General features: G+C 40.3%; 3 protein-coding genes across 3 annotated transcripts; 2 read left to right on the top strand and 1 right to left on the bottom strand.

Moving 5' to 3' along the window:
* Positions 1–139: 139 nt before the first annotated feature.
* rpl7a (ribosomal protein L7a) lies at positions 140–3,516 on the top strand. The gene is made up of 8 exons (XM_083983310.1): positions 140–204; positions 1,211–1,331; positions 1,533–1,682; positions 1,940–2,080; positions 2,312–2,391; positions 2,643–2,773; positions 3,194–3,263; positions 3,379–3,516. Exons 1-8 carry the CDS (start codon positions 202–204, stop codon positions 3,481–3,483), a joined length of 801 nt encoding a protein of 266 aa, XP_083839436.1. The 5' UTR covers positions 140–201; the 3' UTR covers positions 3,484–3,516.
* A 939-nt stretch (positions 3,517–4,455) lies between these two features.
* Positions 4,456–8,928, bottom strand: surf1 (SURF1 cytochrome c oxidase assembly factor). The gene is made up of 9 exons (XM_083983348.1): positions 8,758–8,928; positions 8,561–8,627; positions 7,799–7,926; positions 7,612–7,694; positions 6,710–6,901; positions 6,547–6,619; positions 5,662–5,824; positions 4,814–4,895; positions 4,456–4,693 (listed from the first exon to the last, which is right to left on the bottom strand). Exons 1-9 carry the CDS (start codon positions 8,818–8,820, stop codon positions 4,627–4,629), a joined length of 918 nt encoding a protein of 305 aa, XP_083839474.1. The 5' UTR covers positions 8,821–8,928; the 3' UTR covers positions 4,456–4,626.
* An 853-nt stretch (positions 8,929–9,781) lies between these two features.
* Positions 9,782–13,476, top strand: surf6 (surfeit 6). The gene is made up of 4 exons (XM_083983150.1): positions 9,782–9,969; positions 11,037–11,252; positions 11,379–11,464; positions 12,613–13,476. The coding sequence occupies exons 1-4, from the start codon at positions 9,879–9,881 to the stop codon at positions 13,306–13,308; spliced, it is 1,089 nt and encodes a 362-aa protein (XP_083839276.1). The 5' UTR covers positions 9,782–9,878; the 3' UTR covers positions 13,309–13,476.
* The last annotated feature ends 154 nt before the right edge of the window (positions 13,477–13,630 follow it).

Raw genomic sequence — 13,630 nt, forward strand, 5'->3', positions numbered from 1 at the left:
CCGTAATCGTATTAACCCCGTATTGTAACACTGATCCTGAGTCAGTGTTCGATTTTTTTTAAAACTACGAAGTTGCAGCATTCGAGCCGCTCAACATCTGACTCCAGATCGGTGATTTCGGAGGCCACGTACCCACAGCGCAAGCCTCGCGGTATTTACGCTACCCAGAATCCAACGGTCTTCCTTTCTGCCTGAACCGACATGGTGGGTGCATAGCTGTTTCATCTGAGGAATAATCCAAGTTGTTGAATCTGTCTGCATCTTTGCTTACGCGCTTAGTTTTATCACTGGAAATGCATCTATATGTTCTGTGAAGTTTGTCCGTTCATATAATGTATATATTGCGCGTCGATGTTGTGGTATTTTTAGGTAAAAACTCGGTCAAAGCGACACAAGTGTAGCCGGTACGGGTCGCTGTCAGGAGGCTAAAGCTAACGTGGGGGAACACGCTTGATTTTACAGATTTGTTGAACTAATTTTATACATTTCACGCACATGTTAAGACGTGTATTTGTGGTTACGCTTGAATATATTTTAGTACAAGTTGAATTATGTATCGTCACTTGGTAGCAATAAGTGTGTCCGGTTGGGTTAGCTTTACCTGGCAGTGCTAAGTGAATGGGCCTGGACGCTGCCCAGTGTGTGTAGAGATGTTAAGACTTCAAAGTCGTAGCTTGGCTGTAAATCCACGTTTTTAATGCTTGGTATCTGAATTACAAAGGCTTTAGCTTGTGTATATTGCTGTAATGTTGTGTTATCAGCTGTGGTCGCTGCGCCGTCTTAAGCTAGGTGTGTGTAGCATGTGTGTCATGGCTGCTCAGCGTGGGACTCAATGAGCTCGCTAACACATCAGAGCAAGGCTTGGTTTGTTGACTTTACAGCATTGATGGCTGATGGTATTGTACGATTTAAATGCTAAATGTGTTTTGGGTAACAGTAATAGTGGGGCAAGTAGTGCTTTGGTGGCTACACTGCATGCTAGTAGGATGCTGAAGACATCAGACATGCAGGAAATGGACTAGTGTAAGCTGTGTTTATGGCAAATGATTTTCCATATAAATACCACAGATATTTAAAGTAAATGTGTTCCCTTTTTACATTATTTATTCTAAGTTTTTGAGACGGTTCTAGATTCAAATAAGAATTTCAAGGACTTTATTTCTGAATGCTACCAATGTGTCCTAATGTCATTTTCTTCTCTTTTTGACAGCCTAAGGGAAAGAAGGCTAAGGGGAAGAAGGTGGCACCTGCCCCTTCTGTGGCCAAGAAACACGAGGCCAAGAAAGTCGTCAACCCCCTGTTCGAGAAGAGGCCAAAGAACTATGGCATCGGTGAGTTTGACCTCAAGTGGCATTTCATTTAAAACTGTGTTTATTATGAAGGTGCAGATGATGTAAAGAATATTTGCTATCTTAAAAACACTGCAGACAACTCCACCAAGATCGCTGATGCACCTAAGACTTGTAGATAAATGACCTCCACCTGTTTGTCGTTTGCTTGTTGTATTAAATCTTTTTGTCCTCCGCCAACAGGCCAGGATATTCAGCCCAAGCGTGATTTGACACGCTTTGTGAAATGGCCTCGTTACATCCGCCTGCAGAGGCAGCGCTCCATCCTCTACAAGCGTCTGAAGGTTCCCCCTGCAATCAACCAGTTCACCCAGGCCCTGGACCGCCAGACCGGTGAGTACTGACGGCTTACAGCTACATACATGCTGTATTTCATCGATAATGTGTGTATATAGGCTCTGTAGCAGGTCCAATGTCGCTTTGCAGATGATGTGAAGAATATTTGCTATCTAAACAATAATGTTGACATCCCACCAAGATCACTGATGCAACTACTTAAAATACCGACATGGTCCTGACTACTTTAAGTTACTAGTGGCGGTTATTGAGTGTGAATTGTAACGTGGTGTCTTTTTTTGTTTTATTCTCAGCCACACAGCTGTTCAAGCTGGCCCACAAGTACAGGCCAGAGACCAAGCAGGAGAAGAAGCAGAGGCTGTTGGCTCGCGCTGAGCAGAAGGCCGCTGGAAAGGGAGACACCCCGACCAAGAGGCCCCCTGTCCTCCGCGCAGGTAAATGAACATCTTAGGTGTTTGTCACTGTAGCGATTGCAGTTTTTTTCTTTTTGTCTGACTTGGCCTGGATGCAGTGATGACCTGAATTTCTTCACCTGAAATCACCGTGATGGTTATTGAGCTTTTTAACCCTGAGCATTTTTGGCCATATTAACAAAATGTCTGTGCCTGGAGTTTGCTGAGCAGATTGTAAAGTTGTATTTTGCTCCTTTTTTTTTTTCCTCACAGGTGTCAACACTGTCACCTCCCTGGTGGAGAGCAAGAAGGCCCAGCTCGTCATCATTGCCCACGATGTGGACCCAATTGAGGTACGTTTGCACATTGTTTTTGACTGCAGTGTAACTTTATTTTAAGTTAAGTCCAGGAAGTGGTCACTAGCAATGATGTTTGAATTTCTTCACCTGAAATCACTTTGATGGTTATTGAGCTTTTTAACCCTGAGCAGTGACCGTAAACCAAGAACATATCTTCGTTTACAGTTCTCGGTCTGAAGTAATTATTTTCTGATCACTTGTTTGTACCAATACTAATATTTTCTCTGGTTGCTGTGCTTCTGTAGCTGGTCGTCTTCCTGCCATCTCTGTGCCGCAAGATGGGCGTCCCATACTGCATTGTCAAGGGCAAGGCTAGACTGGGCAGACTGGTGCACAGAAAGACATGCACTTCAGTTGCCTTCACACAGACAAACCCGTAAGTATTCACATGACCCAGATGAGTGAGATTTGTTCACTAGTCAAACAATCAGGACTGCATGACTGGGAACGGTTAAAACTATTAGTCCAAGCTGGAACATTTCTAAGTCCACGTCTTCAGCACTTAATGCAAATACATTTATGTTACTGGACCAATTCAGCCATGATTCATTCAACATATAAAGATCAATGTAATTTAAGTTGTTGGTAAATGTTCAGTGCTGTTTCTAAATGCTTTTTTATCTGACTTGGCCTGGATGCAATGATGACCTGAATTTCTTCACCTGAATTCACCTTGATGGTTATTGAGCTTTTTAACCCTGAGCATTGGCCATAGTAACAAAATGTTGTTGGTAAATGTTCAGTGCTGTTTCTAAATCCTGTCGGTAATCCTCCGTCTGGTTTTGCTCCTTCCTAGCGAGGACAAAGGTGCACTTGCCAAGCTCGTGGAGGCCATCAAGACCAACTACAATGACAGATATGAGGAGGTAAGATTTGTTCATTCAGTGACTGTAGATTCTCAACAAGTTGAACTAAATGACTCTTTATTGGAGACCAAATTGCACCATTTTTATAATCCTCTTCTTCAAACTTGTCTTCCAGATCCGTCGTCACTGGGGAGGCAACATCATGGGCCCCAAGTCCACAGCTCGCATCACCAAGCTGGAGAAGGCAAAGGCCAAGGAACTGGCAACCAAGCTTGGTTAAAATGTTTGGAATAAAAAAAGTTGTATGTCCTAATTATTGAGTGTTTGTTTGTTTTTTATTGTGACAACTAAATATATGGGTTTTAAAAACCAAGCTGCACCTGTAGTTTATTTATTTAACAGATTACAGCAAAGAGCTGTAAGTATTAGACTAATAAGTACAATTTAATTCATCTAACATTTATAATTGTATAATTTATACACTATAATTTTACTATCCACTCTTTTCCTCAAGCTGAGAAGTCACTTAAATTTCTAACAAAATGACTGGATCTGAGTTGGCCCCTCTTTATGAATTACATGCTCCAGATATCAGGAGGTTTATATCGGGGGTTCTCAACTAGTCTCACTTCTGGGACCCACATTTTCCCATGGTCATTAAGTCGTGACCCACTTTTATAGTATTCAAACAAAGTTTTTTTTTTTTTTTTAAGCCTTTAAAAACTCATTTTGCTCTTTATTGAGCAAACTGCATTTCAGAGCACATGAATGAAACTGAGGACGACCATGACAACTGCCTGTACGGAAGTGAATAAAAGATATCAAACTGCACAAAATGGAGACCAACAAAACGATATATTTGACTTCTAATGCATCTTTGCATTCAGAGCATGTTCACAAAAGTGAATAAATATCAAATTGCACAAAATAAAGACCCACAAAACAAGATTCACTGCATTCAGGCCATATTAATAAAAAACTGAGGAGGACCATTACAGCTGCATGTGTTCACGTGACGCATGCCTTTAAATATAAGTTATTTTTCAAAATAAAAGACATGTCCACCACATCAGATGTACATTAAATATTTACTTTTTTGACCAGCTGTCCGCGACCCATCCAGAACGGGTCCCCGACCCACCAGTTGAGAACCACTGGTTTATATAATGTTTTTACACCAAATAGCTTAAATTAAGTGTATTGAAAACTAATGAGCAATATGTGTAAGAAAGCAGAGCACAAAGGTCTATTCATATTAATTTATTCTTGCATATATGCATGTTTAAGGAGAAAAATCCACAGCTATTTACATATTTGTCAGTGAATGTATGCAGCGAACTGGAGCTGCTACAGTTCAGATGACATCAGAGGCAGTACGACACCTCAGACACGAGCCAGGTGTGACTTCACTGAATTATTCAGGTCACAACTTGATCTTCTTGATGAACTTGGCGTACCACATGTAGGAGGTTGCAGCACACAGGCCGTACCTTTAAATATGAAGTGAGAAAATGAGGCAGTTAGGTAAATATAAATAACACAAGTGACGGGATATTTATGGTATAACATTAAACAAGTGTAATTAATCCACAGAGGAAGCATCGACCCACCATGTGACGATGTACTGCATGTGCTCGTTCCTCAGTGTGACTCTGGTTTGTCCACCTACTGGTCCACCAGGGACTGTGCTCGCTGCATGAGACATTTACATTCACCATGATGTCTCCATCGCCATTTATACAAGTAAATATAATAGTATATTAAAGGGATAGTTCAACATTTTGGCAAATTGGCCCTTTGCCATAATCCCTATAGTTTTAGGACTAGGCTCGTTACCTTTAATTGTCGGTGCAAGCTATTTTTAGAACGGCGGAGCAGAGCCGTGAGCTGCTCAGAGCTACGCTACGGAGGCTCATGGGATTTCTTGGTTTCCCTCATCAAACTCATCAAATACACAATCCAACATCTCCAAAACACTCTCAAGTTGTGACCTGCACATTCACCACGCTATGAGATAACGGAACGTTATGAGACTGAGTTGTTTTCAAGGCAAATACAGAGACTGCTTGCCGAAAAACTGTCCCTGAAGGCAACGCGCATCAGCAGTTTTGCATGAATTTACCTCTAAAACAACTCTGTCTCATAACGTTCTGGTATTTCATAGCGTGGTGAATGTTCAGGTCACAACTTGTCCACCAGAGCGTTTTGGAGTTGTTGGATTGTGTATTTGATGAGTTTGATGAGGGAAACCGAGAAATCCCATTAGCCTCCGTAGCGTAGCTCTGAGCAGCTCACGGCTCTGCTCCGCCGTTCTAAAAATAGCTTGCACCGACAATTAAGGGTAACGAACCTACTCCTAAAACTATAGGGATTATGGCAGTGGGCCAATTTGCCAAAAAGTTGAACTATCCCTTTAAGCCTGAAACTGAATTATGATGGAGAGTTCATGAGACTTTACCGAAGTCTGCATCGATGAAGACCGGCTCTGCTCCGGTGACCTGGGACATGGCCTCCAGGTCTCGATAATGCCAGCGGTTTCTCTCCACGTCGTTGTTTGGAACAAAAGGTTTTCTGACCTCTGTGAGCCTGACGACCCCGACCACCTCCACCTCACCCTCCGCCTGCACAGACACCACATTATAAGAGTAAACAGTCAACAATAGGACGCTGCTTCTTGTCATGACACGATTTTAATGAGATTTAATAATTCATTGTGATCTCTGAATATAATAAGGCTTTTTAAAGACAGAAAAAATACGTGGTTGACTGCATCATACTGCTCCTTTTGTTACAGAGCAAAACAAAAATGGATGGTTACAATCACATTTTACTGGGAAACTAGACACATTCACTAGAGTGCTGCTCCTTAATATTTTCTTTTTCATGCTCCTTTATAATGTACATACTGTTCTGTGACTGACAACCCAGAGCAAACGCATAGAAATGATAACTGAAGGACATTTAATAGCACAACAAGTAAGAGGGGCCATTTTTCTGCATTGACTACATCTAATTTCCTTTATTGGGCGCCTTACAGCTCAGAGGGTCGCAAATCTGGTGGCCCTTTGCTGCATATCATCCCTCCTCTCTCTGTCTCCCCATTTCCTGTCTATCTCAACTATCCTATCAATTAAAAGTATAAAAAAAATATACTTAATTTTCTTTACTGTCCTTACTAATTTGATCTTTAGCAACTCTTTTAATACAGAAATAGATTGTCATGGAGCGTTTTCACAGACTACATTACAATATAAAAACTTCCAGTGTCATAAATCTAAACCTCCTGCTGTGGCTTCTTTTTCAACAAAATATCTTGGTGTAAGTGGTCACACGTGTCACTGACCTGTCCTTTCATCCTGGTCTCTGGTCTGATCTTCTGCCGTGGGACATATCCTCTGTTCACCAGGATCGTGATGCTGCCAGTGAACAGTCACCAGGTGAATATTATAAAGTAAAAAGTCACTGACTGACTACGCAGGTTTAAACCAGGTGATGTCTTATCTTACCCGAGGTCAGTGCAGTGGAACGGGGTGACGATGTTGGCGCCGGTCTCTCCGCTCGACGACAGCTGTCCCGCCTCTCTGGCCTCCTTCTCTGGGTCGACCGGGGAGCGGGGCAGGATGTACAGCTCCTTCGAGTGGTCGTACTGCCCGCGCACTCTCACCCGCCGGTACTCCAGGTCCTTCAGCTCATGAGGACTGTTCAGTGATAATCAATATAGATAAAAGTTTATTGATAACTAACAAAGACATGAACATTTGTGAAGCTGTAAACAGCAACTTTTTTGCCTTTTTCTTTTCAATAGCTTCCAACTCATGTGACCTACTGACCCCAAGCCAATGCAGAGTGGTCCAACACATAACACACCACTTTGTGTGGCATTTTAGTGCTTTTTCTATTTTGTATGAATATTTTTATACAACGCACCATCTTATAATGTGACAAAAAAACCCTGCATGTGTTTTTGCTCCTCGTGTTCCTACACTAGAGAACTTGTTCTTCTTGTCGACCAAACGGCGCTGCTCTCTCTGACATCTTCACTCACGCTCATTTTTATATAGCACCGGTATGACATTACATCACTGGATGATGCTCATACTTTCCATTCATATTGCTACAACACAATACACTGAATTTCTGTTATTTCAAGTAAAAAAAACAACAACGTTTAATCGGGATTAATTTAGAAAAATGTTGAGATTAATTTCAATTAAAGCAGCACTACCGTATTCAACTTTTCTCAATATTTTATCATATAAAGCTAAATTTCTGACCTTATTAGGCTAATTCATGGTAAAAAAAAAATCAGTTATTTAAAACCTAATTAAAATGTTAAATGCATCATCTTCAGTCCTTCTGATAAAGCAGGAGTTGCTGTAGCTGCTGTGAACGGTCAGTAGTGTCTTACTCCAGAGGAAGAGGAATGGGTTCTGCAGTGGTGAGTTTCGCCAGGTCGGCAATCAACTCCAACTTCCACTGACGCCGTTTCACCTGCAACACAAACAAAAACATCTGAGTCCACTGAACCGAACATGCATGGACATTATTAATGACAATGTGATGATACATAAACTGTAAATAATCTGTAGGCCTACCTGCCAGGTGCCGAGGCCGAAGGTGGTGGCAGGGATAAGCAGCAGGAACCATTTGAGGAAGGAGTCTTCTCCCTTCTCTGCTCCGACGGCTGTCGAGCTCGGCTGTCGCCCGAACTTCACAAACCTGCCTGTATATCAACAACAACATTAAAATCTTGAAAAAAACAAAACATCTAAAGCTCAGTCTGTAATACTACCATTATCTATTTTAACTTCTCAAATAGGAAAATCTTAACAAGATCTTGATTTACTATTAGGCTACTAATATACACTCTGTAGCCACTTTCACCTGTACAATCTATTGGAAATCAATACAACTTCTACATTTTAAAGCCTGTAACTTTCCGTCTCAGTGGACATTGTCAGTAATGTGTGCATTCAATACATTAGGTAAAAGGGTTTGGATAACAGGTGCATGAGAGGTTTTCATTATACTGAGATGATTTGTCCTTCCTGTTTACATACAGTGCATTCAGAAAGTATTCAGACCCCTTTACTTTTTCACATATTGTTATGTTGCAGCCTTTTGTTACCCACACTCAATATACAATAACGACCCAGTGAACATTTTTGGCCACTTATCCCTCTTTATATATGTCCTTTTTGCCAATATTAGGATTAGGAGCTCTTATATTCTATGTTTTACATTCATATCTATAAGCATTTTTGTCTCTGTTGTCAAAATAAAAGTGTAAATAAGCTGTTGTCCTGTGTCACCACTGTGTTGAGCTTGATCTCCAGTAGGTTTAGGATCATATTTACCTTCTGCACGTCTGAACAGAGGCAGTCTGGGCAGCAGCAAAGTCCTCTTGATGTAAACGACATTAGTCTGCAATGACACACATAACAACAACAGAAAAAAAACTCGAGTCAAAGCCCTGCAGCAAATTGACTTTTACACAACTCTGTCTTTGGGACGTGAAGACGACAAATGTCAAAGTTAGAAACATGTGACTCGCCTGTTTTTTCAGTGTTGACAGAAACCTGTTGGAAAAAGCCACCACGACTTTCAGAGCAGCCATCCTGGATCAAACACATCCACGGAGCAGCAGGTAAAACTGATTGAAACAAACCACTAATGACGAGCTACGACAGCAGCATGATACATAAGGAGCTAACACCAACAGCCGGATCTGCTTGCGCGTTTCTTTGTGCATTTACGGCACGCGTGCTGGAAGCGGCCAAACTGGTACAACTGAGTGGGGAAAGTGTCTTGTTTTTAACGAATTTTAATACAATTTTGAAGATGACTTTCTCATCAACAATATTCTCATCCTGGGCAAATTTTACATAGGCTACACATAGGCCTACATAAGTGCACATTTCTAAAATCGACTCCTAGGTTTTATATATTTCATAACGAATTTCTTCATTTCATAAAAGCCCTCAATCTTATGAAAAAGAAAAATGCCATTGAACTGTTTAGTATTATTGATAAATATGATTCACAAATGAAGGCTCTAGGCCCTAGGCTTTGTTTATTTAATTTAATTTTAAATAAATATGTTGTATAGGCCTGTGTTTTTTCTTTCTCCTTCCTTTATTGAGTTGTAAAATAAACGTAGGCTATGCCATAAATGTTTGTACATAACTATTTGTGAAATATTATATTATATTATATTATTAATATTATTATAAATAATGAAAAGTGTGAACGTCTTGAAACCTCTTTTTTATACAGTCTATGCTTGAAACATCATGTCTAAAATATTAAAACAAGTTCAACTTTCTGATTCAATTCAAAATCTGTCTTGTTTTGTTCTATTTTATTTTTGTTTTATTTTATCAGAAATTTTATGGCACAAAAAGTCCTAAATTGTTGTTATAAAAAAGGTTGGCACCGGTACCGTAATTGCCCGAGGAGACGCGCACGAGGTCCAGTTGAATAACCGTCGTGTTTCCGCTCAGCGGGGGACCGTCTCTGCTGTTACTACTTCCGGGTCGTGGTCGCTCCGCCCCGCTGTTTTTGACCCACGTGTGGACAGAAGTGTGTTGATATCATCATTATTTCGTACATGTCTGTGTCCGTGTGTCCGTATTAACCGGATTAAAAGGACGACGGCTCGGTGAAGTCGCTGACATGGATCTCGCCTCCAGAGACTCGTACATCCAGAAACTCGCCAGTAAAGTGATTTCTCAGCAGGAGCAGGAGCCGAAGAAGAGGCCGTTTGGTAAAGTTCATTAGTAATTCATTTACACTGTGTTATCACAACGAGTACAGCTTCTGTTAATGATGATAATTATCCCACTAATATGTACATTTTGGGTCAGAGGTTGTAGAAATGCTTCTTATACTGTCAGCAAACCTCGTGCTGGTACAGCAGATGACCACAGGGGGTGCTACACTGTTTAAAACTGTTTCCTCATACAGACTGTGTATCTAATAACTTGTGTAAATTAGTTAATAGATTAACTTGTCACCACAAACTTGGACACTAACAATTAAGATTTATGATTTAATTGAATTAATCATTCAATCTTCAGCTTCTCACACAATTACAGAGTCTTTTAGATGTTATTATCTCTAGTCTGTGTCCATATCTTTAGAGTTTTTCCACTGTTGATTGAAATAATATTTGAGGGTTTTAGGATATTGTGATATTTCTCATTTGTCTTTCATCAAAACAACTGATTGATTAAGCCAGTAGTTAGGTTATGAGTAACTGTAAGATTAAAAAAACTTTTTTCTTGAGATAATTGTTCTCTCAGATCTTAAAGGTGATAATTAATTAGCTTGATTTATTTTTGAATATTGTAGTTTTACTTTTACTGACTTCAAATATATATTTAATTAATAGGAGAAGTGAAGTGTTAAGCTGCTCTAAACAATATCTCATTGTTATTTATAACCGTGTTATTATGACAATGCCAAATAAAGTTAAGTATTAAGTTAGTTTCTCATTGACCTGGATGTCACATGGTCAAGTGTCACGAGAAAAAACGGGTGAATTAAACTTAGTACATCATCATGATCCATCCATATCAGCAGCTGTTATTGATTTTTGTCTCTTAAGAAAGTGAAATAAGGAACCAAGTTAACCACAATCCCATGATGTTTTAATGCGGCTCACAAAAAAATCATCAGATCCACTCTGATCTCATGCTTGTTTAAGTTACATGTCAAAGTTCCTACTCTGGTTATTTTGAGATAGTTGGCATAAAAATGTGGTTTGCTAATATCTTTTGCATACGTGATTTTAATATTTGTGTGTATGTGTGTTTTTTTCTGTGTGTGTAGCTCATTTCAAGGGCAAAAATGACATCGGTCCCCCAGGGAAGAAGAAGAAGAAGTGTAAAAAGAAGAATCAGAAAGAAAAAGTGACCAATGAGAAGAAACCTAAAGCGCAACAGAAGCCCTCGCCCTCTGCAGCAGCACAGAAAAGTCCAGTCACAGGAAAACAAAAAGCCTCACAAGCTGGGAGTGTAAATGGATCCACAGCACAGACACCTAAAGGTGCAGGAACTCAACACCAAGTTCATTAATGCTCTGATATCACTGTGTTTTTCCTTTATTATCACCAACACTCTGTCTCTGTGTGTTGTCCCTAAAGTCATGTCTTCTTCCTCTCTTTCTTTATAGGAGTTAATAATGCACCGTCCAACTTCTCAACAGTAGATATTTTACGCAAGAGGCTTCACGAGAAGATTGAAGAGTCCAGAGGGCAGGTGTGTACATTTTACAGACTATAACTGAAAGACACATGCTCCACATTACGACACGACACTGTTCAGTGGTTAGACTAATTTCAATGCAATTCAATAGATGAATGTGTTGTTCTTAGCCAATGAACAGACAGCTCTGTTGGTATTGGCTAAAACAACATCACACACCTCATGATGTGATATATTGTGATGTGGTTCTGTATCGGCTCTTTGAAGCACTGTATTATTTATATTTTATCAATTGTATTTGAACCTCCAGTCGTTGCTAATTCCTTTGTTTAGTTTGCACATGAAGATATGATATAGGATGCTATAGGAATATGAATACAGGTCTGATTGGTCCGTCTGAATGCATAAAAATAACCAGTATTTTTTTTGTGTGCATACAACTGTGTGTGTGTTTTTATATTAGAGTTTTTTCTAATATAAATATAGACTTTTGGACCAAAAAACATCACAGTATGTCAGAATCAGAATCAGAATGCCTTTATTGTCATTATACTACTGTATAACGAAATTTTAAGCCCTCCCCCCCTTCAGTGCAAACAAGCATAATATAAAAATACAATATAAAAACACTTTCAATAATATAAAAATAAATAGATAAGAATAAATTATATGCACAGTATATAGCACAGCGAATTTGTGTATATTGCACAGTATGTGAGGTAGTTTGGTGGTCAACAACCCCCTTCAGGATATGTAGCCTACAGATTCTTTCCAATACACTGTCCTAATATGAAGAGATCAATCAAGATACATTTCAAACCCAGATGTGAACAGAAAGTATTCAAAGCTACAGAGACCGTTATGCCACTTGCTTTGAACTCCACCCACTTTTTCATCAATTTGTCTGTAAAACCTGCAGGACAAGTCAATATTGGCTTATTAGGAGCCATTTGAATGATAAAAACTGTTTGTTTTTACAACTGTTTACGATGCTGATACAGCAAACAGGAGATGTCTAATACTAAGACACTAATTAGAAGAGGTCAGGGCTTTTGTGCATGTTCAGGTATCTATTTCCATCCAGGATTCACTGGTTAGAGCAGGTGCAGTTTATTCCAACATGAAAAATATTACAGGGTCTCAACATGTGATTTATCACAAGTTTGTCAGACACTAATCAGGCTGCACATGTCTTTCAACAGGGAACCCCAAAGGATGTGTTATCAGATGCAGTCCAGGCAAAGCGGGCGAAACGAAAGCTGGAACGTGAACGCAAGAAGAGAAAGAGGAAAGAGTTTCGCATGAAGCAGCTGGCGGAGAAAAATGGCGAGGAGCCGCAGCCGGAGGTAAAACAGGAAACGCCGGCTGCTGCTGCGCCTGCTGAAAACAAGAGGAATACAACGGCGATTATCTTCAACAAGGTGGAGATGGTGGAGGAGATTTATGAAAGCGAAGTGCAGAAAAGGAAGAAGAAGAAACAGGGCGTCAAGGGCCAGTTGACGCCGCTGACGGGGAAGAACTACAAGCAGCTGCTCGGTCGCGTGGAAGCTCGCAAGGCGAAGCTGGAAGAGCTGAGGGAGAAGGACGAGGGGAAGGCCAAGGAGTTGGAGAAGAAGATGCAGTGGACCAACCTGCTCTACAAGGCCGAGGGCATCAAGATCAAAGACGACGAGGACATGCTGCGCACCTCGCTGAAGAAGAAGGAGAAGAGGCAGGTTCAGGTGAAGAAGAGGTGGGACGAGCGCTGCGAGGGCGTCGTGGGCAAGATGCAGCAGCGGCAGGACAAGAGACGGAGGAACATCCAGAAACGCAAGCAGATGAAAACGGAGAAGAAGAAGGACAGAGCGCGGAAGAGAGGCAGGGTGCTGCCCGAGGACTTGAAAAAAGCTGCAGTGTAAAAAAAAAAGTCTGTGGTGTTTTATCATAAGATGGAAACAAAGTCTAAACAATGAGTGTGATTTATTAAAAGATACGTATAAACGTGCCACAGCTGGTGCACATTTTGTACCTTCAAGGTTTAATATGTGTGTTATGTTTAATAAAGCTATATTCCTTCATCGTGAGGAAGAAATGGAAACTTCTGTTGAATTTGTTGCATTTGTATGATGAAAAAACTAGGTGTTTATTTAAAGCAGTGGTTCATCAAGGACCTTATAAACTGAGACACGTTAGATAGATGTAGATGTTTTATCACAGAAAGTCACGACCACAATACATTGG

The sequence above is a fragment of the Trachurus trachurus genome (genome assembly GCF_905171665.1).
Source record: "Trachurus trachurus genome assembly, chromosome: 12".
NCBI lineage: Eukaryota > Metazoa > Chordata > Actinopteri > Carangiformes > Carangidae > Trachurus > Trachurus trachurus.

Coding starts and splice junctions, on each gene's coding strand:
- surf1 (XM_083983348.1), bottom strand. CDS start 8,820: ATGGCTGCTCTGAAAGTCGTGGTGGCTTTTTCCAACAGGTTTCTGTCA. Junction 6,620..6,709: donor TTCCACTGCACTGACCTCGG/GTAAGATAAGAC, acceptor GTTCACTGGCAG/CATCACGATCCTGGTGAACA. Junction 4,896..5,661: donor CTTCATCGATGCAGACTTCG/GTAAAGTCTCAT, acceptor TGTCTCATGCAG/CGAGCACAGTCCCTGGTGGA.
- rpl7a (XM_083983310.1), top strand. Junction 2,774..3,193: donor GCCTTCACACAGACAAACCC/GTAAGTATTCAC, acceptor GCTCCTTCCTAG/CGAGGACAAAGGTGCACTTG. Junction 3,264..3,378: donor ACAATGACAGATATGAGGAG/GTAAGATTTGTT, acceptor CTTGTCTTCCAG/ATCCGTCGTCACTGGGGAGG.
- surf6 (XM_083983150.1), top strand. CDS start 9,879: ATGGATCTCGCCTCCAGAGACTCGTACATCCAGAAACTCGCCAGTAAA. Junction 9,970..11,036: donor GCCGAAGAAGAGGCCGTTTG/GTAAAGTTCATT, acceptor CTGTGTGTGTAG/CTCATTTCAAGGGCAAAAAT. Junction 11,253..11,378: donor CACAGCACAGACACCTAAAG/GTGCAGGAACTC, acceptor CTTTCTTTATAG/GAGTTAATAATGCACCGTCC.